At 55.3% G+C, this 26062-nt stretch overlaps 7 protein-coding genes across 7 annotated transcripts; 3 read left to right on the top strand and 4 right to left on the bottom strand.

The window, feature by feature from the left end:
- Positions 1-2920: 2920 nt before the first annotated feature.
- On the top strand, positions 2921-5800 carry KVR01_001396 (uncharacterized protein; the record flags this gene model as incomplete). Its single annotated transcript, XM_044790746.1, has 2 exons — positions 2921-3144; positions 3217-5800. The coding sequence occupies 2 exons, from the start codon at positions 2921-2923 to the stop codon at positions 5798-5800; spliced, it is 2808 nt and encodes a 935-aa protein (XP_044649351.1).
- Positions 5801-6628: 828 nt separating this feature from the next.
- On the bottom strand, positions 6629-8278 carry KVR01_001868 (snoRNA-binding rRNA-processing protein UTP15; the record flags this gene model as incomplete). The annotated part of the gene is made up of 1 exon (XM_044784738.1): positions 6629-8278. The coding sequence occupies one exon, from the start codon at positions 8276-8278 to the stop codon at positions 6629-6631; it is 1650 nt and encodes a 549-aa protein (XP_044649823.1).
- A 1931-nt stretch (positions 8279-10209) lies between these two features.
- KVR01_001933 (uncharacterized protein) lies at positions 10210-13799 on the top strand (the record flags this gene model as incomplete). The annotated part of the gene is made up of 2 exons (XM_044784866.1): positions 10210-10430; positions 10604-13799. 2 exons carry the CDS (start codon positions 10210-10212, stop codon positions 13797-13799), a joined length of 3417 nt encoding a protein of 1138 aa, XP_044649888.1.
- Positions 13800-15288: 1489 nt separating this feature from the next.
- KVR01_001568 (uncharacterized protein) lies at positions 15289-16567 on the top strand (the record flags this gene model as incomplete). Its single annotated transcript, XM_044790730.1, has 4 exons — positions 15289-15376; positions 15514-15679; positions 15779-15908; positions 15986-16567. 4 exons carry the CDS (start codon positions 15289-15291, stop codon positions 16565-16567), a joined length of 966 nt encoding a protein of 321 aa, XP_044649523.1.
- Positions 16568-16573: 6 nt separating this feature from the next.
- On the bottom strand, positions 16574-18158 carry KVR01_001819 (protein-lysine N-methyltransferase). The gene is made up of 2 exons (XM_044792550.1): positions 17824-18158; positions 16574-17763 (listed from the first exon to the last, which is right to left on the bottom strand). Exons 1-2 carry the CDS (start codon positions 18088-18090, stop codon positions 16948-16950), a joined length of 1083 nt encoding a protein of 360 aa, XP_044649774.1. The 5' UTR covers positions 18091-18158; the 3' UTR covers positions 16574-16947.
- A 729-nt stretch (positions 18159-18887) lies between these two features.
- Positions 18888-20052, bottom strand: KVR01_001887 (uncharacterized protein). Its single transcript, XM_044784473.1, has one exon. It carries the CDS (start codon positions 19704-19706, stop codon positions 19023-19025), a length of 684 nt encoding a protein of 227 aa, XP_044649842.1. The 5' UTR covers positions 19707-20052; the 3' UTR covers positions 18888-19022.
- A 555-nt stretch (positions 20053-20607) lies between these two features.
- KVR01_001876 (uncharacterized protein) lies at positions 20608-26044 on the bottom strand. The gene is made up of 2 exons (XM_044789759.1): positions 25511-26044; positions 20608-25440 (listed from the first exon to the last, which is right to left on the bottom strand). The coding sequence occupies exons 1-2, from the start codon at positions 25768-25770 to the stop codon at positions 21330-21332; spliced, it is 4371 nt and encodes a 1456-aa protein (XP_044649831.1). The 5' UTR covers positions 25771-26044; the 3' UTR covers positions 20608-21329.
- Positions 26045-26062: the final 18 nt, after the last annotated feature.

The raw sequence follows: 26062 nt of genomic DNA, 5'->3' as shown, positions 1-26062 counted from the left end.
CGGGCGCCCGCAAGCAGGGAGTTTCGCCGCCCTGGGGATCCTGGTAATGGTCGGGCGCTGGTTGGGCGGAGGGCGGGCTCCGCTTCAGCTGGGCGGGAGTGGGGATGAGCTGGCGGCGGGCCGTGGCTATATGGGGTCAGATGAGGCTGGATCGAGGGCTGGACTAGTGGTGCTGCTGAGGTTCGACGGTGTCTATGCCTCCATATTCAGCCTTGCCGTTGTCGTGTAGCGTGACGTGCTCTACAGCTGGCCGGGTTGACGTTGGGAGTGGGGCTGAGCGCACCTTCGGCTCCGGTCCGCTGTGGGTGTGGGGATGGTCGGGCCCGCGTGCAGATCCTAGTAGTACGCGTTGCTGGCCCGGGGGGAGGGGGGCTGAGGCCAGGGGTGTTCAACAAACATCTGGCTTCCTGCCGGTCTGTTTCACCTCGGAGGACTCGAGACCCTTGTTATGCCCAAGAGGTATGTATGCTTATTCCAAGTCCTCGGGCAGGTGGGAGGGCCGTGAGCCCTCGACATGTTACGACATGCTCTCCCGAGCTCAGGGCGGAACTGAGGTGCCGACAGAGCTTGCTCTTCGGTGGGTGTTCGGGGTGTTCGGGGCATATGTCAGATCACTGTGCTCAAGTGCTCGCATCGTTCATGTACATGCCGGCGTCTTCGGGGACAATGGCCCGGGGACACTTTCGATGCGCGCAGAGGCGTCGTCATCTAGGGATCACTTTGCGGGCGCTAAAGTAGGCAGGTTGTCGACAGGCATGGGAGAGCGCTCATAGGTTCGCGGCTACAGAACGCAGGACTTGGCAGCATCGTTTGTATCTGCTGACGACGACGACGACGACGACGTAAAGAGGAGGGCTGAGCCTCAATGCTTCCCCAGTCTTTCGGGTCGGCCCAAAGTTTTGCAGGCTTCTAGAAGGCGGGAAACGTGACTCGAAATGGGTGGCAGTGTAAGCTTCGCTCTGTTTCAATCGACAAGGCGACGGCACAGACGGCATGATGCCGTGCCGAGTCGCAGCGGGCTGACACCCTCCCCTTCCCCCCAAAGAAGAAAAGGCGAATTGAGTTGGGCCTCGCTGGCTGCTTGTCAATTGAGCTGTGACAAGCTTTGGGTGACTTCAGGAGGTTGGTTTGAGTTCCGGGACAAGTCTGGGTGCCGCACCGTGCATATGCACAATATTGTGCATGGCCTCGGGACCCCAACAACAAATGCAGATAGTGTTCGCGTTCGCGCACCATACAGGGTGCTGAGTCGGGCAGATTGGTGCGCGTCGTGGGAAAGGGCCAATCTGCCGTCTGGCCAGTGGTCTGATTCAGGATCGACGATCGATTCCGTCAATGGATGTCACGGTAAAAATAAAGATGCCGCTGGTGGGGCGTTGGGAGTTGGGAGTCGGGCCAGAACGTTGGTGATTGACAGCCTGCTGCATGGGGCCCCGAGGTTCTGAGGCTCTGAGGCTCTGAGGCTCCGAGGTTCTTAGACGGCGGCTGCACCGTCGATCGTAGAAGGCACCAGAGTCTCTCTGTCTGCATTGCAGACGGTGAGGTGGCACGGCACGGGTCCTTCCTGCACGCAAGGCATCAGAGGGTGAACCCGCTCGCAGCGTCATGGTGGATGAGCACCTGAGCCTGGTGGGGAGCGAGGTGGGGACAATGACCGTCGACTTGTGTCAAGCACCACCCTTTCAGCCTCTCCAGTGCTGTAGTGAGATATTGTGTAGAGGGCAGGTCATCACCTCAGCCTTGCTTGGCAACTTGGGATTCAGCTGCGCAAGCATCCTCAAGCGGTTGTTTCACATGCCATGCTACGGCCAGGTCAGAGCACTTGAGAAGGAAAGAGCGAGAGACCGAGTGAGAGAGAAACAGAAACAGGTACTTGCTTTTGCCCTGCGCTAAGAGCTAAGTCGGCCGTACCTGCTTCTCTGGACGCTTCCGGCTGCTCTGCCGCTGCTGCTGCCAGCCATCGCCCATCCCCCCTGTCAGCAGGTTTTAGGTTTCGAGCCAGGCAGGCCAGGCTGTGCCAGGCTCGCAGGCTCGTAGTGCCTCAGTTGCCCTGGCGCCCCAAGCTGGGCCCCTGGTCGCCCTGACGCCCTCGGGCTCATCCCTGCTTGCATCCCGCAAGGTCGATGCAAACAGAGCCCTGTTATTGGGCCCAGCCTCCCCGTTTTCCGCACTAGGCCGATCGCCCAGGTGTCCCAGACTCCCAGCTAGAGACCTGTAGCCTGGTACATACAGCCTCTGCGCCTGCACACACAACAACGTCGTACCCCAGCCACCACTTAACCCACTTTCCCTGCGCCGGCCATGTCGTAGCCAGCCTGCGTAGTCCTCTGCTCTGCTCTGCTCCGCTGCACCACAGCGCACCTTTGCCCGAGAAAAACATTGGGAGGACCCCCCACATCCATCATCGCACAGCAAAGCCTCGTCCTCCGTCAGCAAATAGACCAGCAAGGCCAATCCAGAAGGAACCCACTCTTTCTCCTTCTCTTCTCACCTCTTCCGCCTCGTCTCGTCTTCGTCCCTTCTTGTACTTTACATCATCTCACCTCCAACCTTCAAGTCGCACAGCTCTCCTCTTCTCCTCCTCCTCCTCCTCCTCCTCACCCTCCTCACCCTCCTCCTCACCCTCCCAAGGTTGGTCCGTTCGCTCTGGATTATTGTGAAACAGGGACGCTACACGTTGTCAAGTGCATCCGTATCTTTCATCTAATTCTTACGGGATATTCTCATCATACCCGTCACACTCATCTTTGCACTTCATGTGATAGCGGCTCCGCTGCCCCGTGGTCCGCTTTGCCCCCGCGTATATCTCGCAGATGAACCACCAGCTTGGGGGACTCCACAGCCCAGGCAGCACGAGACGCACCGTCAAAAAAACCATCTTCAACTTCCTCTGGGGACTGAGCAGACCCTGAACACCAAAATGGTCAAGGCTCATCCTCTTAATGCGCCTCATACGGCTGGTCTCTTTTGCGACATGAGCCTCGACGGCCCCGTAATCGGTACCCTGGTCATCATTGTCGACCGTGCAAAGAACCTGCCCAACAGGAAAACAATCGGGAAACAGGACCCTTACTGTGCTGCAAGACTAGGCAAAGAGGCCAAAAAAACAACCACAGACATCCGAGGAGGCCAGACTCCCAGGTGGTAAGCCTCCAAGTTTCACTCTCAACACAGACCAACCCTTCATGAGTGCCTTTTCCTCTGACACGTGCAAAGGGACCAAGAAATTCGTTTCACGGTTCACGATTCCCCGGATTACTACCAGCTCAAGATCTCGGTCTTTAACGATGATAAGAAGACCGACTTGATAGGAGAGACCTGGGTCGACTTGCGCGACATTGTGGTCCCTGGCGGTGGCCAGAATGACCTGTGGCATAACCTGACCTGCAAGGGCAAGTATGCTGGTGAGATCAGGATCGAGCTTACCTACTACGACACCCGCCCAAAGCCCGAGAAGCCTGCTGCCAAGCCCAAGCAGGTCACCTCGGAGACGGATTCTCCTGCGAGCTCGCTCAGGGCTGCACCGCCTAAGAGACGCCCTCTCCCCTCGGATCCTTTTACCGGGCAGACGCCCGCACAACAACCACCACCGCCAGTGCCAGGTCATCTTCCCGCTCCAGCGAGGCAGCATCAGGGGCAGTCAAGAGACTACCCTGCGCCAGATCATGCCCAGACACCTCACAGAGTACACCCGAACCCACAGGCCCCCCATTCTTCAGAACACACACCTTCGCACTCAGGACACTACAGCAATGCTTCATCTCTTCGTCATGTTCAAGGTGACTACTCTTCGGCATCAAATAGCGCATATCACACCCCATCAAATCATTCTGATGCGAGGCACCCACCTTCAGACGCCTATCCTCTGTACCCCGGAGATGGCATGGAGTCACCGGACCACCATGGGCACACACCGGACAAGAGATACACGAACCCTGCTCCCTACGGTGCGCTGCCGGGCGAGCAGATGTTCAGCCTAGAATTGGACAGCGAGCGGCCGCCCCCGCCGCCAGCGCACCGCAGCACACCCAGTGCGGCATCCGAGCCGAGACACAGCCCCGGCCATGACTCCATGATTCACAGCCAGACACCACCCCCGATGAGGATGGACGTGCTGCGGAGTGAAGCTCACCGTCAGTCTGCCCCGTCAAATGCGTATCCAGGGCGACCTGTATATCGCCCATATGATTCTGCCCCTGCAGCGCAAAGCAGCGAAACTCATGCTGGCGGTTCTCACCAAGTTTCTCCGCCGCGCCATCATTCCTACGACACTTCCTACGACGCACACCACAAGTCCATGCAGGCCACCGTGGAGGACGTTCCGGACTCCCCAAACTCTGGCCTGGACGATGCTAGGCGGAGCGGGTCGCGTGCGCTTGATTATGGGGAGTTCGAATATCGTCAGGACCCCAGTCCTGCGCCGCTCAGCTTGAGAGGCCGCGGCAGTGCACCTCCCGCCCCCTATGGGGTGCCACCTGCCTCGGGCCCGCGCCATTATGGTGGCTCTATCGACCATGTGCAGTCCGATCCGTCATTGCTTTCGAGAGCTCAACCGGCCCACGCCATTCAGTCAGGCTATGATTCACAATTTCAGTCGGTGGGTTATTCGCCGTATCGCGGCAGTGGACAGGAGCTCGAGGACACTCAGGTACGGGCCCCTGATGGCTCTATGAGATTTGCCCTACCCTCTGTCCCAGCATCGCTGGTCCCCGGGGTGGACCCTGGTCTGTCCATGGAGATATCTCAGCGAATCAACGAGGATAGACGCCACGAAGCACGACATAGCCAACCCCCAGTCGGGGGTCAGCCCACGGCAATTGCTGCGGCTTCTGTTCGAGGACGTCAGATGACAGGGCCACCGCCGAGTTACGGTGCACCTCATCCCAGGCATGGCTCTCGTGATATGTATGAACGCAGTCCTTCTGCAAGGCCTCCATCACAGCACAGGGGGCTCTCACCCAACCCTAGCCCTAATGGACAACATACTATCAGGAGGAAGTCGATCAGTCCTGCTCCACCTCAAGAAGGCCGCGGCTTGTCTGGGGTTCCTTTTGGTCCTGATTCGTACGATGCACTGAATCCAGTTCTGTCTACCTCACCTCCCAAGGAGACTATTAGGCCCGATTATGACGAGGTCAACGGCAAGATCATCACACATGATGGAAAAGAAATCGATCCATCAGATCATCTTCCCATGGACACATGGGCACCGGAGCCCGAGCCCAAAGGCAAGAAAACGTCCGAGCCGTCAACACGAGCCTCCTTATCAGGCCCACAGCCTATTCCACCATCGGGACGGAAGGCATTGCGAGTCCGCGAAGTCAGGCACACGTCAGCCCTTCCACCAGCAACATACATAACTCCGGAGTCGGGTCGACAACAGTTGCCGCCACCAAACACCGGACGCAATCGGCTGCAGAAGAAAGCTAATCGCTCTTCTGCCATGCCTGTGATGATGTCGGGTGCAAATGGCGCCGGCCCTGGCCCCTTGGCTCCACTTCCACAGGCCCAGGATAACTACGCACCCCGGACTTTGGGTCGTGCCAGCACGTATGACTACGAGAACCACGCTCCGCCACCTATGTACGACACCTCTTCTGGATACGCTCGAGATCACAGCGCTTCGGCCCCCCCGATACCGGCCAAAATTCCCTTGGCTGCTGGCCCAGGTTCGGCGATGCAAACACATAGTCGCGGATACGGTGACTCCGGAGGGGAGAACGCACTCATGGAGGAAATGAGTCGGATTGACATCGGCACTGGGAGGGCAAGGCGCCACCACCAGAGGATGGGATATTAGAGATATCCCGACCTGCCGGAGCTGCCAGAGGGAACTTCCTACGTGCGGGCGAGTAAGCCCGAAGATGATGGAGCTCCCGAACATGGGAAAAGAAGTCGGTCGTAGGATGGACGGACTTCTGCTACGACGAAAGTCTTCGGGCAGGTGAGATTCCGCGGGCGTGATGGAAATGTGTCGAATTAGGCGATGCGAATCGAGTCATGCGGTGGATGTGCAGCGTTGTTCTCGTTGATGAGAGGCATGTATTGTCTTGTCATTGTCTTGTCGTCATTGGGTCGAACTCTTTTCCATCACTTTTCCAACATTCTACGGCCGGCCTTGTCGCGTGTGTTCCAGGACAGGATGAGCCAAGTTGGCTTGTTTCCGTTCCCGAGAGCTTTACGCTCCAGCATCCTCAGCATTTCTACTTCCCGAATCCGAAGTCGAGGGCGACTTTGGGTCTCTTGTATTATTCACTCTTTATACAACGGCATCTAGGTTTGAGATACCCAGCTAAGAAAGGTCAGAAGTTTTTTAAGGCAATACGCATATTCCCGTCTAATGACATTTTGAACGTGAGGCTGTGACAGAAGGCGACTGACTTGTTGACTTCGCCCGTCATGAATCCCAATTGCGCGGGGTGGAATATAAAGATTGCTTGGTATCAAATCAAATCATTACACAGGGTTCTTCTTCTCAGAACCAACCATGAATCAGTCCATTTCGTGCTTCTTTTTTTTTGGGTGTCCAATCTCGCAAAACGCCAGAGCCATGCCAACCAACGAATATACAACCAAAGTCGTCACGAAATTTACAAGACCATGCCGCAGCCGGGTCTCACGTGTCCGACTATGACTCCCCAGCGATCATCAGCGACTCCAGCATGCCGCCCGTTTGCGCGGCAACCTGCGCCTTCTCAACCTCCTGGCCGACCCTCTTTCTCAGGGTCTTGAAACCAGCGGCCAGCTCCTCGCTGCTGCCGACGTGCTCGGCGTAGAGGTCGAGCAGGTGCAGGCCAACATCCACGCAGGCGGCGCGGTACCGCGGGTCGATGATGTGGTTGCATATCCAGTGCAGCACGGGCTCGACAGTCTCCTCGTCGCGCCCCTCGAGGGCGGCGCGCAGGGCGCTCCGGTGGCGCAGCGCCACCAACAGGGTCAGCACGTTGAGCTTGGAGTGGTCTGGGGCCGACGTGTCGAGCACGCCGTCCAGCGCCGCGGCGTACCGACCGTGGCGCAGGTCCGACTGCCAGGGCTGCTCCTTCCTGCGCTTGCCAGACGCGTTGTCGTTCTCGAGGACGAAGTCGACGTTGTCCTGGACGGTGGACAGCGACTTCCTCATGGCGTCCATGCGCTTGCGCTTGGCCGACTTGGCGTCATCGAGCTGGCTGAGGTCCGTGGCGGCTGCGAAGCGTGCACGCTCGCGCTCCTTGTCGGCGTTGGAGCCCGTGAGTCTGGTCTTGAGGGACAGCACGCCCGACTGCATGCCTACAGCCAGATGTCGGTCTGCGGCGTTGGCGCCCGCAGTGATAATGTTGAGGGACAGCACTGGCGAGGGATATTTCATGCCTGAGACAACGTTCCATGATCCCGTTTCGAAGACCTTGACATGTCCGTCTAGACCTCCCGACACGACCCTCTTGCCGTTCGAGGCAAGGCAGAGCGAAGTGACTGTCTTCTGGTGGTTGGTGATGACTCGCAGTGGCTTCGCTGCTACCAGGTCCAGCACTGAGATGGCGTTGTCGGCCGCTGCAAGAACGGTGGTGCCACCTGGCAGGGGCAGAACCTCCTCGACCGGAGCGGCGTGCTTGAAGGTTAGGACGGAGCCGGTGGGAACCCGCGAGTCCCATATGCGCACGGTGGAGTCGTAGGATCCGGTGACAAGCATATTGCTGCTGGCGCCCAGACCGCCGGGCATGAAGGTCCCGCTACGGACGTAGTCCTGGTGGCCGACGAACTGACGCGTGGGCTCAGAGCTGGGCAGATCCCACAGGCGTACCGTCTTGTCGTCTGAGGCGCTCATCAGCATGGTCAGGTCGGAGGGCGACCACTTGGTCACCCACACCGGTTGCTTGTGGATGTGCCACGTCTTGAGGATGGCAGCCCTCGAGCCGCCCGCAACGTCAAAGACCTGCATTTTTCCGCTGTCATCTCCGGCTACGAGGACGCGAGAGTCAGAGCGGATCTCGCCGCTGCGGGCGACACTGTCGAAACGGCCGATGGTCTTGAGGGGCTCGCGCTTGCGGATGCTGTAGACATCGACGCGGGGGCCGGCGGTGACGGCGAAGAGATCATTGTTCTTGGCGGCGGTGGTGGATGAGGAGGACGAGGTACTATTGCTGTATGGGGAGGGAAAGCTGATGTGGGCGACAGGCCAGGATGCAGTCGAGGTGTGTGATTTTTGGTTCTTGAAGGTCTTCCAGTAACGCTGCTCGGCGGTTATGGGTGATGGGGCTGCCGGCAGCTTGATCTGCTGGAGCGGCCTGACTTCTGCCGCCATCTTGTCTCTGCAAAATGGTGGACTGGGCAGTGGATGGAGGTGGAGAAGTTTGTTGCGGCCAAAAGCTGGTTGTCGAAGGCATCAATGGACAAAGATGATGGCCTTGGCCAGGAAACTTTTCGAGACCCACTTTGCTTATCGGGGTCGCATCGCGGGCTAGGACAGTAGATAAGCAGAAGCGGCCCAGCAATTGAAGGGTACTCCCCTAGACCGCCTAGGTACCTAGGTACAGTACCCATCTGGCTATAAATGGAAGTGACGGCGGGCGACGGTGGGCAGCGGCGGGCAGTTTCCTTTGATCGGGCTGCTCTTTGGCCGTTCTCATCGCACTCGGTAGTGTCTGTCTGTCCGTCTCTCGTTGGAGTGAGTGTTGAACTGTTGAAGTCAAGCCCCCAAGACTCCACGGCCAAGAGGTACCCTGCACTGACCCAGTACTACATAGTAGTAACAAACCGCTCCTGCCGCCCCCGAGACCTGTCATGTCGTCCCCACCACGCCCCGTGGCTGCTTACCTAGGTACCTGGGTGTGCAGCTCAATGCGCTGTACTTGTGCCGTCCCTCACCGGTCGACCAGACACGAGCAGACGAGAGCTGTCCGCCGGCTGTGAGGTCTCATCCGACCCTGCAGGTTGTCCGACGGGAAACTGCGCTTCTTCTTGTTCTTCTCCTCCTCCTCATCTTCCTCTTTCAGCGGAGTGACCTGTCATTGTGGGAGCCCGGGGCGTGCGCCTCTCCGTCGCGCTAGCAGGACAAATAATGGAGGTACAGATGCAGTTGGTCCCGTCTCTCGCAGCCAACTGCAAATGCAACTTATTACTGAATTAGAAGTGGCAGGGGGGGATCATCAAATAGCAAACGGCCTCCCCACTGGGCAGCCCACATCAGCTGTGACGAGGATCTCTGGTGGGTGAGGCACTGTATGGTACTGTGGTGCCCAGCCGTGGTTATTAGCCTGCCCAGGTGGTCTATATGTCTATCATTCACAGTCTGACTGATCGGCCGGGCCTGGTTTTCTGTTCCCTCCCGGTTTCCACCACGATTATTCTTCTCTCACTTTAATTCTCTTGTCCCGCTGAATGCATGCCCTTGGCCTGGCCTGTTTGTGGCACAAAGTCCTTCCTTACCTGCAGAGCCAAACCAACCCGACCCGCGCCGACCAGACCACATGGTCAAAGAAGAGAGGGGGCGGCACAGGAGTATGACTGCTTCCAACTCGCCTTTGGTTACACTGCAGCAACACACTGCATACTGAAGCACAGCAAAGTGCCAGACAGCACAAAACAGTCTACCATCCCTGCTATATCCACTTCACTGCTTGCCAGGCTTTCAATAGAGGACCCTCGGGGAACCTCCCGTCTCCAACGACCACCACGAATGTCCTATTGCCTGGCACACAAACCAGGTCCCAGCACCCAGAGGTGCCTTCCTCACTAAATCCCCTTGAATATTGTAGCATCGTCCGCCACCTCAACTCAATTTGACATTGGCTGCTCCCTCCGCCTCTACTGCTACCCGAGCCCCAGGCTGTTGCTGGCCACGGTCGCGCTTTCCCGGCCCTGATAAGTTACCTGTTGCCAAATTACGGGCTCGACCCCAAGTTTTCCGGCAGGTGCAAGTCGAGGACTTGTCTACCCACTCCATCAGCCGCACTTACCACAACGGCCAACGGCGACCCGTGCCTCCTCCTCCTCCTCCCCCTCCTCCTTCCACCTGGACTAATTTTTAGTCTTTTCGAAGCGCAGCTCTCCCACCAGCTTGTAGCTACTGAGTCCGTTTCCATGGTATGGCCTATTTACTTTCTCGCCAGCACGGCAAGCCTGTCTCGTCGGAGAATCCGCGACTGAACCGGCCGCTCCTGCATCCACTGCCTCATCCAAGCACCCCTCGCCACGACCACGCACTCGATCTCTGCATGAGCCCTCCAATATAATATGCCTGGTCCTCCCGCGCAGACCTCGGGCTTGGGCCAGTACGGCGCCTTCCAAGCGCAAGTCGTCCATGCCAACTCCACCCTCAATGCCTTTGTCGGGGGCAAGCAGAAGCCATGGATGGCGAATGCCACTCGTGTCCAGCCAAGCCCGCGCCCCCAGCCTCAGCCTTCTCGATCTCAGGCGCAACAGAGCCAGCAGCCCCTTCCCCCGGTGCTCCCAACGTAAGACACCCGCATGCGCCATGCTGAACCGTCCGCTACGCTGAAGCCTCGGCTTCGAGCACGCGTCGCGACCAAGCGCCTCTCCACATTGGTGTGCCCCGGAAACGGGAGGATAGGAGCCCTTCTTGCTTGAGCACTTTGGAAATCGACTGCTAAACATCATTTTCCTACAGAACTCCTGCAAACGTGAATGTGCTGCCCTCACCAGCACCTAGCGACGAGCCGAGCCCTGCCCTGTCGAATCCCCTCGATAGCCCGAATCCTCGTACCTATCAAATCCCAACAGCCACACAGAAACAGTCGACCGGGCAGTCTATACAATACTCCTCATCGCCCCAGACTGCCTCAAACTCTCGCCCTCCGTACCCCGCGGCCGCCATCGCGGCCGCCGCGGGGACCTTGGGGCCGACCGCTGCCTCGGAGCAGGCGACGACCGAGACGCCCTCTGAAAGTGTACTTGCCTCACCAGGCATGGCTCCTCCGAATCCGCCCCAGCAAAACGATGGAGACCAGGTGGAGAATGGCGGGAACGACCTAGGTTTGCCAAACGTTGTGCCTGGACGCGCAGAGGTGCAGTCATCGTCAGCCTCTGAGGACGGCCGTGCTAGCAAGAGGAGACGCGTTGAGGGCGTGACTCTAAGGAACCCTTCCGACGGGATGGTGACGACTTCACATAGTCACGTTGCACCAAACCCACCGGCAGCCGCCGCCGGCTTGACTTTCGCTGACTTGGCATCCTTCATCGATCATCGTGTAGATCAACAAGGGGGTGAACAGGCGCTGCAGCCTGTCGTCGAAAAGCCTCGCTTCCACATCCTACGAGACGCGTGTGTCAAGCAAGACTACTTCTATCTTGTCCTGCATCAGCTTTACTGCCTTTGGTCCGTCAATCCACAAAAAGTCTCTGACTTGCTTCTTGGTGACATGGGGACGATATCCATGGGGTTTGGGATTTTGGACTCGGTTCTTAAGAAGAACTCTGGGTTTTCAAGGTCCAATCTGGAATGGTGCGCAAACTTCCCATGCCAGCACGCCGACTTATCTCACAGTCAGACTGTGTCCAATGTTGCAACATTTCTTCTCCGTCTTGCCGACAACTGGACAGCGCTCCATGAAGGATCGTTCAACCGAGTCTGTCCATATCTGGTGGACGAGATGATTGGCAAACTCCAATGCTATTCTGTCGTCCTGCAGGGCATTCTATTCACAGCATCACGACGGAGACTTGGTGTTCTGGATGGCCAGCTCGGTACAGAGATGGATCACTGTTTCCGCAAAGATCAACAAGATCACATAGTAGACGGCCAGTTCCGAGTCCTCCTTGCCTCCGATGAGCCGGGCGAGCTCGAACGGCGCAACCACGACCTTATCCAGCGGTACCAAAAAATTATATCAGCAGTCGAGCAACAAGGGCAAGAGATTGCCCGGCAGCAGCAACAGTTCCTGGCCCGGCAGCAAAATCTTCAGATTCAGCAAGCGCAAACACAGTCGCCACAACAAACACAATTCCAGCAATCTGCGTTCCAGCCCAACTCTCCGTATGAGCGGCAGCAAAATCAGATTGCGCGGGTATCTTACGCAAGGAGAACCTCGGTCCAGACCGCATTGCCTTTGAATACGCCACCACAGCGACCCATACCGTCACCAACGACAGATGCACCCCATCATGCCATTAACAGTCCGCCCATTCCACAGAACGTGTACATCTCGCCAGTTTCAGGGCATATGGGACATGTTCCCTCAGCACTCGTTCTTCAGAGCTCCTCATCCGGCGCTATACCCTCATCACCGATGGTGCAGTCCATGCATAGCCCTCAGGCTTACGCGCAGGGCGGTGTCAACCAGCAGCAGTACAGCTTTGGGAATCAACATGTCCCGGCTCAGAACATGCAGAGCGTGCAGTACATCAATCCTTATACCCAGAATATGGTTTCGATGCAAACGGCTGCCGCGCAGCAACATTGGCCCAGAGAGAGATACCCGACCACCCATCCACAGATGCACGCGCCGCGATTTGCAAACCCCCCTCAAATTGTTCATGGGCACAACACAAATTTACGGCCACAGGTACCGCAACAAGTGCGGGCGAATGTCCCACCAGCCGCAACACGGTCCCATTTCCTGACAACATTTGTCCCGCGACCGGGTCAGGTAATCGAGCGAAGTGATTGGCCACATGCCCACCAAGACAAGAAGTCTCTTATGATGTCCTTACACCAGGCTCAGGCTCGCAGCCCTGATCGGACCAGGCGGGCTGACGAGGACGCAGAACGACACTACCAGGCTGTCCGCTCATTGGCGATTGAACCGTTCCGCCTGGTCTACTTCCATGAACTCGAGTTCACAGTGGCACCTGAGATCCATTCGTTACTTTGCAGGATAAAAAAGGTGCCTCCTCTTGGTGCCCAAATATCGCTGTCTACTGTTCGCGAATACACAAACAGGTCACTTCGATACCGGCTCCGTTGTTGTCGAACCAACACAGACAAGTCGGTCGCAGAGTCGGACTGGGTGACGAAGGAGACTTCTTGGCCAGATTACATCTTCCCGCACTTCAATGGAGAAAAGCTCGTCGTGAGACGAGGCACCCACCATGGGAAGGATCTCCCTGTGGAGCTGACTGACTTCGTGGTTCCAGGCTTGAACAAGCTCAAAGTAGCGACCATGCAGGCCGGGCCGACTGCTGACAAGATAGCCAGGTCTTTTCACTTGGCGGTGGAAGTTGTGGAAACTCTAACCCACTCGGCAGTCCTGGACCACGTCTGGGCGACAGGTGTGGTCGATTCCGCTGAGACCTTGGAGAAGATCAGGAAGAGAATCGAAGTGGTTCCAGACGAGGACGGAATCGCTGTGATTGATCAAAGTGGTGTCACAGCCTCGGAACTCTCGATAGACTTGACCGACCCGTTCAGCGCGAGCATATTCTCGATACCAGCCCGTGGCTCAGCGTGCACTCACATGGAATGTTTCGACCTCGGAACGTGGCTCAATACACGCCCGATCAAGCAGACGATCAAGATTGGGCTACCATTCGTTGGCACATCCCCGAAACGTCTCGAGCCCTCGGAGCCCGACAAGTGGAAATGCCCCATCTGTTTCGGAGATGCCAGGCCAAGGAGTCTTCGAATTGACAGTTTTCTGCTTGGTGTGCGGAGACAGCTCGAGGAGCAAAACAAGCTGGAGACGAAGTCGATACTTGTTGGGGCTGATGGCACATGGCGGCCCGTCGTCGAGCCAGTCGACGACGAGGATGCTGGCAGTGATGGTGATGGTCCGGTTCCGAAGGGTCCAATCGCTAACTCGCGCAAGCAATCAAGCAAGTCAATTTCCGTTGAGAGGGCAGCGGTAGAGATCATCGAGCTTGACTAGGCGCTACTAGCTGGCGTGCTGGGATTGTGAAATGGCAACCCAGAGGCCCGGGGTATTCGCCGATGGTGGCAGGCGGTTACAAGTGTGTTGCATTGGGGTGCTGGCAATGTTCCCATCACATGATTACTGCTGAGTTTTGAGCATGGAGTTCAGGACCAAAAGGGTGGCACTTTTTTAGGCGTTGAAACATAGTCCCAGCATCCCCGGTTTGCTTTACTACATGGGTGTCGTCTACAAGATATGATGAACCGTCTCTGCCGGGACGGCATATTCTTTCGACTTATCGATAGGGTCAATTGTACAAATATGCACCTGGAAACTTCGGCTGGCTTGGTCACACATGGTTAAACTGTTATGTATCTAGTAGGCATACCAGGATTTGTTCTTATAATATTGCTTGCACATGAACAAAATAAAAGTACAGCGTAAAAGCAGATTCAATATCATGCGGCAGCGGTGGAAGGCCTTGATATATATCTCTCAAGACCAAGGTCAACACAAGCGTGGATACGTGCACAACCAGATCGTCTATGTTTCGGTTCTGACAATTATCGAGTTGACTCTCTCCCCACCCAGAGTTCATATTTCAAATACTCATTCACCTGGGGCCGTCGGGGAGGGGGTGGCAATGACTTGTGCCTCAAGTCCGAAGTCTTTCTCTCTCAGATGACGACGGTGAGCCCGCATTTTGAATATAAAGATGAATTCTTTCGACGGGTTTGTTTTTAAGAGGTGATGGCTACATGGCACGATGTGAGGGACCAAGTGGGATGAAACTTACACAAGGCCGCATTCGTGTTTCTTCTTAGCCCCATTGATACTGCTTCTACATCCCCTCAGGCTGCTCACTCATTCTTAAAAGCTCACCTCACGCACGAAGCGCTCCGGAACTCAATATTGCAGCTGTAGAAGTGGGTCTAGAAGTAGAGCTTGTCACTGTTTCGTCTCCTAGAGCCTGCAATAATGGCTCCACTTCGCCACGTGCGTTCAGAAGACCTCTTTTGCCTTGTTTATCTTGTCTGTTGTGCTAATGTGTAACGGGCGAGTCATTCGACACAGGCGAACGCTGATTTCCATTTGCGATTCTGGTCGTTCCGATCATTCTGCGGATATGTGGCTAGCCTCGGGGGGGAGTCCCAAGAATTAACCTAGGTAATCTACCTTGGCAGCCTTCCCTGATCGCTTATTCATCTCGGATTCCCCCTGGATCATGCGCACGACCCGCTCATCTAGGCCATATCAAGTCGAGATACCGAAATCCAAAGGCGAAAGATCAATTTCCACTGTTCGCTTACTAGCGCGGGCGAGTCATGTCCTGAGGTCGTAAGCGGAGCTACAAAGGACTTCAAAATGGAATTGATTCCCGGTTGAAATACAGAACAGGCTGCTTTAAGCTATACTGGTGTTGGCGTTCGCAAACAATTCAAAGGTGTACGGTTTCCCCAGGCCCACATTCATTTATTGCTCTACCAAGCATCATGCGATAGCAATGATATTCCTTGAATTTCTCTTTCTCGCAACGGCCGGTCTCGTTGCGGCCTCCCCTCACTCCCACGGCAGGGTCATCCGAGCACGGGGTAAGTCTGGGCAGCGGTCCGATGTTGGGAGAGATATTTGCAAAGTGTGGTTTCGTTATTAATCCCCATACATATAAAATGTATGTGGCGCTTTCGTACACTGGATATTTGCTAAAACGATAATCTTCTCGTTACAGACTTGCAAATAACAGACCAAGATGTGGAAAACTTCAAGTTCTACGCGCAATGGGCTGGCTCAGCGTATTGTAATGACGATTCCCAGGCGGGTGAGAGCGTTGTCTGCTCGTTTGACGTCTGTCCGAATGTAGAGAGCCACAATGCAACGGTAATCTCAAGTTTTCGGTAGGTATTTCTTGCTACCATCTACGATTTACTCTCTGCCCGTTTGGCACTAGAGATCGAGAGATGTTTCCTGAGGCCCTAACTCCATGTGTTAACTAGTGACAAGACTTTTACAAGTCTGGAAGGCTTCATAGGCCGCGATCCTGTCCGCTCGGAAATTGTTCTCGCCATCCGCGGCAGCGAATCGATCCGCAACTGGATCGCAGATTTGACACTCAGCAAAACTTCGGTGAGCCATTAAGCATCTTAAAGCTCGAGAGACCTGTTTTTTCCGTCTTGTTGCAAAGCTGACTTGAAATATGACAGTGCTCCGACACTGGGCTACCTGTATCTGATTGCGAAGTGCACAGCGGCTTCAACCGCGCATGGGAAGATATCTCGGAAGATGTTTACGAGTCTATCTGGTCCGCGTTTCAGACCTACCCCAACCACACCCTCGTCGTGACCGGACATTCCCTTGGGGCGGCTGTCGGGACAATTGCGGCGGCTCACCTGAGGGAAGCCGGCTACCCCTGCGACCTCTACACATTTGGCAGCCCCAGGGTCGGTGATGAGGGGTTTGTCCAATTCATAGCCTCGCAAGACGGGCGCGAGTACCGGGTGACCCATTCAGTTGATCCTGTCCCCAGGACGCCACCCATTGAAGAGCCGTTTGACGGCTTCTTTGGGAGCTTTGGAGGTGGATACAGACACACCAGTCCTGAATATTGGCTCAATGTCGACGCTGGAGCATATGCTGCAGCTTCTTCGGTGACCAAGGATAACATCATACTTTGCGAAGGTACCGATAACGAGGATTGTAATGGGGGCACTGATGGATTCAGCATTTCGGCTCACAGGTATTACTTTCGTAACATCTCCGCCTGTGCTCCTGGTTTTCAGGTGTGAACGCACTTGGCTAAGAGGGACCTTACATTTCCAGTGTGCTCTCACAGCATAGCAGCCCATCTGTTGTATCAAATATTTGCGTTCCGATGTACATAAAAGCCTTTCTCATACCTTTTCTTCGTCTTGCTATTTCGAAGAAGATGCTAGCATCTCAAGACTTCGATCAGATCGCCCAATACTTATAGCGCCCCTGAAGATCCAGCGAGGCGGCGATAGTCTGCCGAGTTATTGTGAATAAATGTGTCCAGAGGCACACAGGACTGTACTTTACATCCATCTTTGATCTTGTTGAATAAGTCTGAGCTCGTTGCAGGAGTGACCTGTCAGAGGTGCCTTATCTTCAGACGCTCCACAGGAAAGCTTGTTTGGTACGTCTTTCTCTATTTTCCGCTTCCACTGATGTGGAAAATACGAATAGGCACCTGGGTTGAGTAGAATGGTGTCAAGGTCACGTCTGGTCGGTCATAGCGCTCAAGTGTGTCGTACTGGTCTTTCACCGAGAACTCCACCTCCTTCAGTTGGAGACCAACTCTGGCGCAGCTGTCCCGAAAGACCAGCAATGTGTCAGCGTTTCTCTGAGTGGCAGAAATAAGTATCTCAGTCGCCGGGCCAAGCTCCACGAGCTCGTTCAAGGTCGACACCAGGAACGGAATGACTTTACGGTCGTAGGTAACATCAGCGCCGATTATGAGATCGATATTCTGGCCACCGTTCCACTCTGGTTCTTCTGTGCCAATCAATGCATGGCCCCATTTGAGGAGCTTCGGCCTGAGGCGCGCTCGGCTCGAGACATTACAGTCCCACTCCAAGCTGTTCAACGAGAAGTTGTCGGCAAGCTTCTCAACAACCTCCTCTGACCCATCGGAGGACGTGACGTGTTCTGCGCCTAATTTTGCGCACAGGATCGAGAGATAGCCTGTGCCTGCGCCTAGTTCAAGCACGCGTTTGCCGGCAACGAGATGGCTATTGGTGGAGAGATATTGGCCAAGGTGAAGGGCAGCTTCCCAGGTCCTGAGACCGGTGGTACCACCGGCCGCTAATAGAGAACGATTCTCTAGAATATCAATCTTTTCGGGTGGTTGGACTAGGGACATGCGGTAAGTGACGAGGCATTTGCGCTGTGCCTCATCCGCCTCAGACATCAGTGGCTCCGACATGAGCTCACCCAGGCGGTCCATCAGTTTGTCGGAAACCTCCTGCCGCGATCACATTAGAACGAGTCCGAATACTTGCCGCTTTCGAATGGCATGGCATACAAAATCGTCTGTCTCATTCTCGCTTATGCTGTCTTGAATTCTCCTGACCAACTCTTTCAACACTCGTAGTTGGAATCTGGCACTCCTGGAAGAGGTCGAAAAATCGGCAAATATGCGCTGATAAATCTCGTCTTGGACTTCTGATGTCTTCAATAGTAGCCCATCGGGGTAGTCCAGGTGCATCTCCAGCTGAAGGTATTGGCAGCAGAACCGGTCTATGGTCGCTTTGCCAAGGTCCGCGGGGTTATTGAAGGAGGATTCCGCCATCGTCGATTATGAAAGCGAACTTAGGTAAGTCTTGTTGGCTTCCCTGTAAATAGGCTGGTGGCCAGTTGACACATGTGATGGCATCAGTTTACTGTTTGAGGTCGAGTCCGGGGAACGCAGTCGAGGCAAGCAGATTTTCAGTGAGAGCTCAATGAGCTTAGTCATCAGTGACTCAACCCACAAGTGAGTGCCATGTTGTTAACAGCAAACATGCCGCTGAATGGTGCCTACCCTAAGTGATTACTCGGCACTTTGCGAGACTCGGCCGAGCAATGCATACTCTTCAGACTCTAATGTTATTTGTAATTGCGTAGTTAACGCAGACCTGAAAAGGAAGAACCTCAACGCTAGCTTTACTACGTAGTTACCACATGCTCTTTGAATTTATAGTTTTAGAATGTAAGGTAAAATCCATTAAAATAACACTATGTGTTTCAGCCGAACTTACTTGAGCGTTGCTCAAAATGGGCATTGCATGATTATTTGAGGTTCCCAAAAACTGCTCAAATGTGCTGCTTTTGAGTTCACACACGCACAGTATTGTGACTGATAACTACTGGTAAAAGTAGGGATAGGCAATGTCACATATGACCCTTACCATGACAATACTGGTTGTAGTCTAAATGATCTCAAGCAAAAAAGCTAACCGAATAAAATTCCAGGTTGCCTCGAGTGAGGCGGGTATACTGACAGCTCCAGGCTCCCAAAATGATCTGTACTAACTGAAAAGCTTCACCAATCCCCTCCCAGATACTGCGCCTCCGGGTATCCATTTGGAGGCACCAGATAGAACTTCCCTCAAGTGCTCTCCAGGAGGTAAAAATATCTCAAACTCTCTGCAAAATCGTCTCATTGCAACACGAACAAAACAAGGTCAACCTTGAAGCCCCAAATCGCCCAGGCATGGATGAATCACACGTGCAGCCCAAAGCTCAGATAACCAGGTTCCCGAGCACAAAACACAGTGTTGCAGCCACCGCGGCACCCACTATCCTTCCAATTCCGCCGTCGCGCTGCCCACTGGCAGCACTGCTGACCTTGACAACCGGAACGTGCCACCCGCAGTGCGTGAGCGTGGCATCTCTGGTCTTGCACGTGTAGTAGGTCTGTTGGCTATAGCCCTGCTGTGCAAGAGCGGAGGCCACCTGCGGATCGCTCTTTGGTGGCGGAGGCGTAGTCTGCGCTTTGGCTGCCGTACCCGCCTGCGCCGGCGCCTCTTGTGCCCCTGTGCCGGAGGTGTCGTTGTCACTCGCATCCCCTGCCGACGACGACGACGAGAAGGCTGATGAGCCAGAGTCTGGCGATGAGTCGGATGACGAGTCGGAGGACGAGTCGGAGGACGTGGTGGGGGCGAAGATATCGTCCCTTAGTTCCAGCTCGGTCTCGCCCGGCCGCCCTGTCCTCCTGGGCCCCGAGGGTGCCAGGATGGTGGTTGGTGTCTGGGTCGTTGTGGTAGTTGCCGTCTGTGTTTGTGTGATGGTGAGGACCAGTTGCTGGCCATCTTGAGCGGTCATGGTGACATGTCTGAGCCTCGGCTGAGATGGGAATGTGAACGGGCCGGCCGTGGCCAGGTCTGGCAAGGCCAGGAGGACCGGGAGGAGAGAGATGGCCAGCATCTCGGCTGTTTATTATACAAGAGTGGACGGGAAGGATTTCCGGGGGGTGAGTGAGTGGTGTAACGAAATTCAGCGGCCGGTAATTAGACCACAGATATGGTACTCAAAATCGTGGTCTGAGGCTTGTATGGGCGTGCGCGGTTGTGTCGCTCTTTTAGGACCACTGGTTTACGTGCAGCGATTCGAAGTTGGTGAAATATAAGAGAGCCTCAAGCCCGCCGAACAAAGAACAAAGAAATTAATGAACAGAGAACGATCCTGGGGGACATTGTGCGGCAGTGATTCGGAGACAATCAATGGCGAAAGCTTAATAAAGAGCAAACACATACGGCGCGGTGCAATGGCAATGGGCTGCATGACAGCTCAACCCCCATCTCTTCTCGACTCCTTTTCTTGCACCGCCCATCCAAGGCCCAATGTCGTCGTCAAACGCTGCCCTAGATCGAGACTGGCACCCGTTTCAAAGTGACTACCTCTCCACCCTCATTTCATATCTACTCGCAGGCCCTAAAGCTATCGGTGGGAAGGGATCCCCGCAATTACAATGAAGCCCTCCCTGCAACTTGGAGCGCTGTCACAGTCATGTTGCCTGATGGGCGCGAGACTGGACGACAAAGTTTTGTCACTTTCTAGAAATGTTTCAAGTTTTCCCAGCGGGATGGCACTCTACGCGGTAGTGATCTTGGACGGGGTGCCGCGTAATCCCTGTAGGCTCGCATCTGTGTAAAATGATTGGCTGTCTGTTCTCAAAGCCCCTGCGCCAGCTGCACGCCCTTGTGGGGGATGCAGGGGCTCTGATTGACCGGGCTGATCAGGTCGGGTTGCTGCTACCGAATCATCCGGACCTCATCCATCAAGTCTAAAAACCTGCTGGCAACAAGTTTTGACAGAGGGATCCCCCCTTTGAAGCCATATAAGCCAGCCTATATAACATGCATCAGCCAAGGCCCGGAAAGACCAGGACGTCAACCTGCAGCTCATATACGCCAACCCAGATCGAAAGCCCATCTTTCACAGCGATTGCGAGCACAATGCTGTGCATGGGACAGGGCACGCCGAAAATCTGGCCGTAGGAATTGGGATCTCCCAGATTGCTATGGGCTCACGTCAAGAGTATCAGTGTATCACAAGACTGTCGATTGCCAACGAGTTGATTCGTGAACATGTTGTGGTGACCTACAGCCTAAGGCACCGTTGTGTTCCGATAACCTCATACTGCTGGGAAGATCAGTCATGCCCATCCAACCGCCGAACCACGAGCCGCATAAGATGAATGCAAACCACCGTGATCTAGTCTCACTGAATGATGCACGCATTTTCCTAGAAGCGCCTACTAGACAACGGCCCCGCAATCTTCCAAGCCGAAGCGTTTCGAATACTGAGTCCTTGGTGCGTACTCAGCATCGGGTTTCCATCCGCATTCTCATTCGCCCCACCAAGGTCAGTGACAGGTACGCCGATAGTTCCCTTTGCCACTGTCGACAATGATATTCTTCCTTGTAGCTTGTTGATAGTGCTAGGGACGCTGCCAGCTGACGGGCCATGGTAATCACCGTCTGTGTCACCGTCGCGGCCCGATCCAGCCCGTCTCCCATCAACTCTATCCTCGGGCCCGCTTGGTTTCTAGCCCCTTTGTGACCGTGAGGGGGTGCGAGATGGCTCCCGCCGCGGCTTAGACAGCGGTGGTGGAGATACAGGCGCTTCGAAACTAGCGACGAGGGACTTGGGTTTGCCATTGGGCGTTGGGGACCCATCGGTGCTATGGCGCTTTGCCTTTCTCGCATTTGCCCCCTTCCTTATAACAGGCGGGCTCGAGGCGCTACCCATAAGGCGGCTGCTCCTACGTGTCCGCTGAGAGACACTCTCCTCGTCGTTGGTATCTTGAGGGCTCTGCTGGGACGAACGTGTCCAAACATGGCTCCGTTGAGATGCCGGAGTGCCGTCGACGCTTTGGTTCCTGCCGCTCTCTGGGGACTTTGATCTTGTATTCGCCAAGGCGTGTGCCTCATTGATGTCAGGAAGCTCAGCCATCCCTTGGGTCACCTGCTCGCCCTTGATGTGCTCTTTGAACTTGGTCGTGACGGGTTGAGAGCCCAGCAACTCGAAGTCAACGAAGATACTCGAAGAACCAGTTGAGGCTGATCCAGCTGAGGTAGGGCGATCATTTCCTCCAAGACCAATCTTCGTGGATCTTATTAACGGTGAGAGTGGTGCGATCGCATCCTGAGCCTGCTGCAGGTCGTCATTATAAACCTCCTGTGCAGATGTTCGCTCCTGGTGACCCCTATCGACCTGGCTTCGCTCTCCTGGGTTCGAGTCGCCAAATGGGACATCATCGTCATCAAAGCCATTCATCATAGCCGAGTCGTCCCCATGTCCTAAGTCGTCTGAATGCGAGACAAAGTCTGGATCGATTTGCCGTCCACTGCGAGCGCTTGCCTGACTTGTAAAGGAGTTGTTCAACTTGGGATACTCTATCTCGCCCTCAATGTGTTCAATATCTGCGTTCGCACCCGACTGTCTGGGCGCCTGCAGGGCTGATTGAAAATCATCCAGGATAGCTACGGCAGTAGCCAAATGCGCTTCTTGTTGCGAGGGGTCCTTGGATCCGTATTCAGACGGTGCCTCCTCTGACGCTGCTTCCGAGGACGATCGATGTGCTGGTTGCAATTGATGAGAAGGCAGCATTGAGGAAGCTTCCTCCTCCAATTGGCGGGATGGACTGCCAAATTGAAGGAAGGCGAGCTGGTCAAGAGACGTTCTCACACCCTGGCGGAATCCCCCTTCGTTGATGAGTTGGCTGATCTCATTCCGGCGTTCTTCACTTATGGAGACGTCCTGAGCTAGAATATCATCGTTGGTGACCACGTCGTGGTTCGTCTCAGGAACAAAGCTCTGTTCACATCTGATGGGTTCGCTAACACTGTCAACCTCCATCGGTTTGGACTGGTCACTGTTGCTGGTTGGATTGTTGCTTGTGCCTCCTCTGCAGCCCCGCTGGCTGTCTGCCACCTGGACGTCTTTTGGTTGGGATATCATGGTCTTGGTGGTAGAGTCAGAAGGCCGCCGCACAATGCGCGGATCAATCATCTCCGCAAAGGAAACATCTCGAAAGCCGAGGTCTGTTTCTTCTTCCTCTTCTTCGTCGTCATCTGGAACTTCGAATTTTGCATAGACCCGCCCTCCCTCATCGTCATACTCCTTCTCGTTCTTGTCAACATTTCTATCACGCTTTGCGACTTGAACCCGAAGGTTTCCGCCGTCGTCGACTTCGGTGATAACAGCAGTCATAAAGTTGCTTAATTGTGGCTGCCAGTTGGTGGCCTTCGTGAGCAAAAGCTGCTTCCATGCAATGATAAGTCCAGGCTGGATGTTGTCGGGTGAGAGTTGAGGAAGCAGAGACATGTCCGCCGACAGAGACGGAAGATCGTCCTCATCTGCCGCTGCGGTATGTTCAGTGAGAGTATTATCCACGGTAATTTTGCCTCGATCCAGACCAACAGGCTCGTCATCGTAATTCAACATTATATCATCTTGAATACCGTGGCTGTCTGCATGTTGTCTCGGTGAATGGCCACATTTTTGCTTTTTGGCGTTCTGGTTGGTCCCGTCGTAAAATTGGGAGTTCTCACGCGACTTCCTCTTGCCGCGACGTGTTGAGGAGTCCCAGCGCTGCACGAATGGAAATGGAGGCTCACTCAGATCTACCCCTTCATTGACACACTCGATCGCACGGTATGATATCTTCTTTCTCCAAGCATCTGGATCCTCTTCACCCTTGCTCAGGTTCTTCGGAGAGTTTCCAAGAGACGTGGCCGTTCTCTCATTAGCAGTCGACTCGCCACCGTGCTTCGAGGCATCCATAGAAACGCCCAAGGACTTCAACAATGCTTTTTTCTTCGCCAGCAAGTCGGTATCTTTCGCCGCCGCGGCTTGCGACTTCTCGACACTTTGGGACGCTCTCTGTGCTGCCATTTGAGTTCTCCTCCGCGCGTTGCGTCTTTGAGTCTTGGTCATGCCCTGGCCTGGTGCCACCGACTTTTGAATAGATGATTGGGTTGCGGCGGAGTTAGTGCCAACTTGAGCAGAAGAAGGCGTCGCTTGAGTCGACTGAACTGGTGCCACCCCCTTGGTCCTGGAAGGCGCGGGGATTTTCGAGTCTGAATCCGAGTCTGAGCTTGAGTCGCTGCTTGACGACGAGTCTGAAGATGAGTCTGAGCTGTCTGATTGGCTTTCCTCGCTGTCGGTATCATCTTCGTCATCGCTATTGCTATCCGACGATGAACCATCTGTCGATTCCGATGGGCAGGCGATTCTAGGAGGAACTGTCGTTTTTCTGGGTCTAGCACCAGATTTCGTAGTTGCAGTATGGCTGCTGGCCGGCGAGGATTCGATGACATTGCGCCGTGGCCGATGCTTCAGTCCTGTACTTTGGTTCTCGTTACCGCTGGTTCCATTCACACCCTTGGCCCTGTTGCCTTGAATGGCAGCGATATCCTCGGCGCCACTCTCGTCACCGTCGTTCGAACCGCTTCCATCGCTCCCTGAGCTGGAGCTGGAGCTGTCAGTATCATCTGCATCGGGCGCCGTTCCCGGGGCAGCAGTGCCTCTGGCGCTGGAGTCGCTGTCGCTGTCGCTGTCGCTGTCGCTGTCGCTGTCTTCATCATCTTCGCTTTCGGCTGAAGTTGCGTGTACTTTCGACTCATAGTCCTCCTCATCCTCGTCCTCATCGCCGCCTGAAGACCCATCTGTTGCGTCGTCGTCCTTGTCGCCAACACGTCTGGCCTCTCCTGGCGCCTCGGCCACATTACTGGGCGGCGACGAGATGAACATAACCTCCTTTGGGAGCTCCAATTGGGTGTTCAAGACCATTGTTTGGGCAAGGTCCAATCGTGGCTTGAGCTGCTGGGCCAGCTTCTTCCATACACTACCCACGTCATAGTTGTAATCTGCGAGGAGTTTTTCGCATACCTCGCCTGACACGGCCGGGAAAGCAGATCGGACCGCGATGACCTTATCCGAGACATCGTGGCTGGACCGATTACGGGAGTCAATCTTTGGTCGTTTGAACTGATGGGATACTTCAGGCTCAGAGTCTTCCTCGGTGAAGGGGCCAAAGTCATTAACTTCGGCCGGGGCTGAAGGTCTCTCTTCGGCACTGTCCCGAACAATCTCACCGCGTCGGGTGCCAGCTGCCTCCTCTGCGAGGTCATTGAGCTCTTCGCGTAGGTCTTCTGAGTCGGGCTCGGACATGTCTTCGTCCTGTTCATCTTCCAACTCGGTGTCTTGCTCGTCTTCGCTCGATCCAACATCACTGTCTATGTCCTCGAACTCGGCGGTAGTAGTTACACTGCGCGGGAAGTGGACGCGCCGGCTGTCCTTCCTCGTCTTAGGCTCGCCGTGTTGTGTCAATAAAAGGGGCTCATCCGCCTCCTCCTCCTCGTCTTCATCATCGTCGCCAGGGTGCCCTGATACGAGGGACTGGTCGGCCAGGTCCCAATCCGTGCCATCGCCCTTATCGTCGTCATCGATGTCGTCTTGGTCGAAGTCCCCATCGTAGGTCAACCTCGGTCGCTTTCTTGGTGCAATGTGGACAGAAGGCCGACCCCTCGGGGCTCTGAGCCGTGGTCGGCCGAATGGCACGCCATCGATCAGATGCTGGCCGCCGCTGGAAATCTGGTCTCTGCCGCTGATTCGGCGTTTCTTTAGGTCGTTGGTCAGGAGTGGTCGGATACTGTCTCACGACCGTTAGCACCGCATCTCGATTGGCATGAAGGGTTGTTGACGGGCAATGGGAAACCCACAATATTTCATCATCCTTCTCGAGGATACTGGCAACAGGCTGGAAGTGCAGACACTCGAAGGCACGGCCATCCTTGGCATGAAACTCAACGGTGTAGTCGTCAAGGCCCCAGTCGTCGCTCTCGAGCGGGATGGACTCGTTGACGAGCTCAACTAGTTGTGCGACGGTCGGGTCATTCTCCAAGGGTACGCGGAAGAGAATCCTGGCTTCTGGTAGGCCATGACGGCGGACAACAAGGCGGAGGCGCAGGCTTTGGTCCATTTTCGCGTGCTTGCGGGTGGGAAGAAAGGGCCAGTAGTGGCCTTGTGGGGCAATCAGCAGGCGGGATGTGACACTCAGTGACGACGCCAGTTGGGGCTCAAATGGAATGCAGCAAAGTCGTGCATTGTAGCAGGCTGTGGATCCGAGGCCACCTATGGCTTGCGCCGATGCAACTCAGGTCTGCGGGTTGTGCGACTGTGCTGGCGATGCGATGTCAGGTTGTCGTGGGCATTGCCGGTGTGGCTGTCGCGTAACAAAAATAAAGTTCAACAGCGCCGCGTCTCGAAGCCTA

Source organism: Diaporthe batatas, assembly GCF_019321695.1.
Source record: "Diaporthe batatas strain CRI 302-4 chromosome Unknown Contig00002, whole genome shotgun sequence".
NCBI lineage: Eukaryota > Fungi > Ascomycota > Sordariomycetes > Diaporthales > Diaporthaceae > Diaporthe > Diaporthe batatas.
Note: the sequence above shows the minus strand (reverse complement) of the source record. Positions and strands in the feature narration are given on the sequence as shown.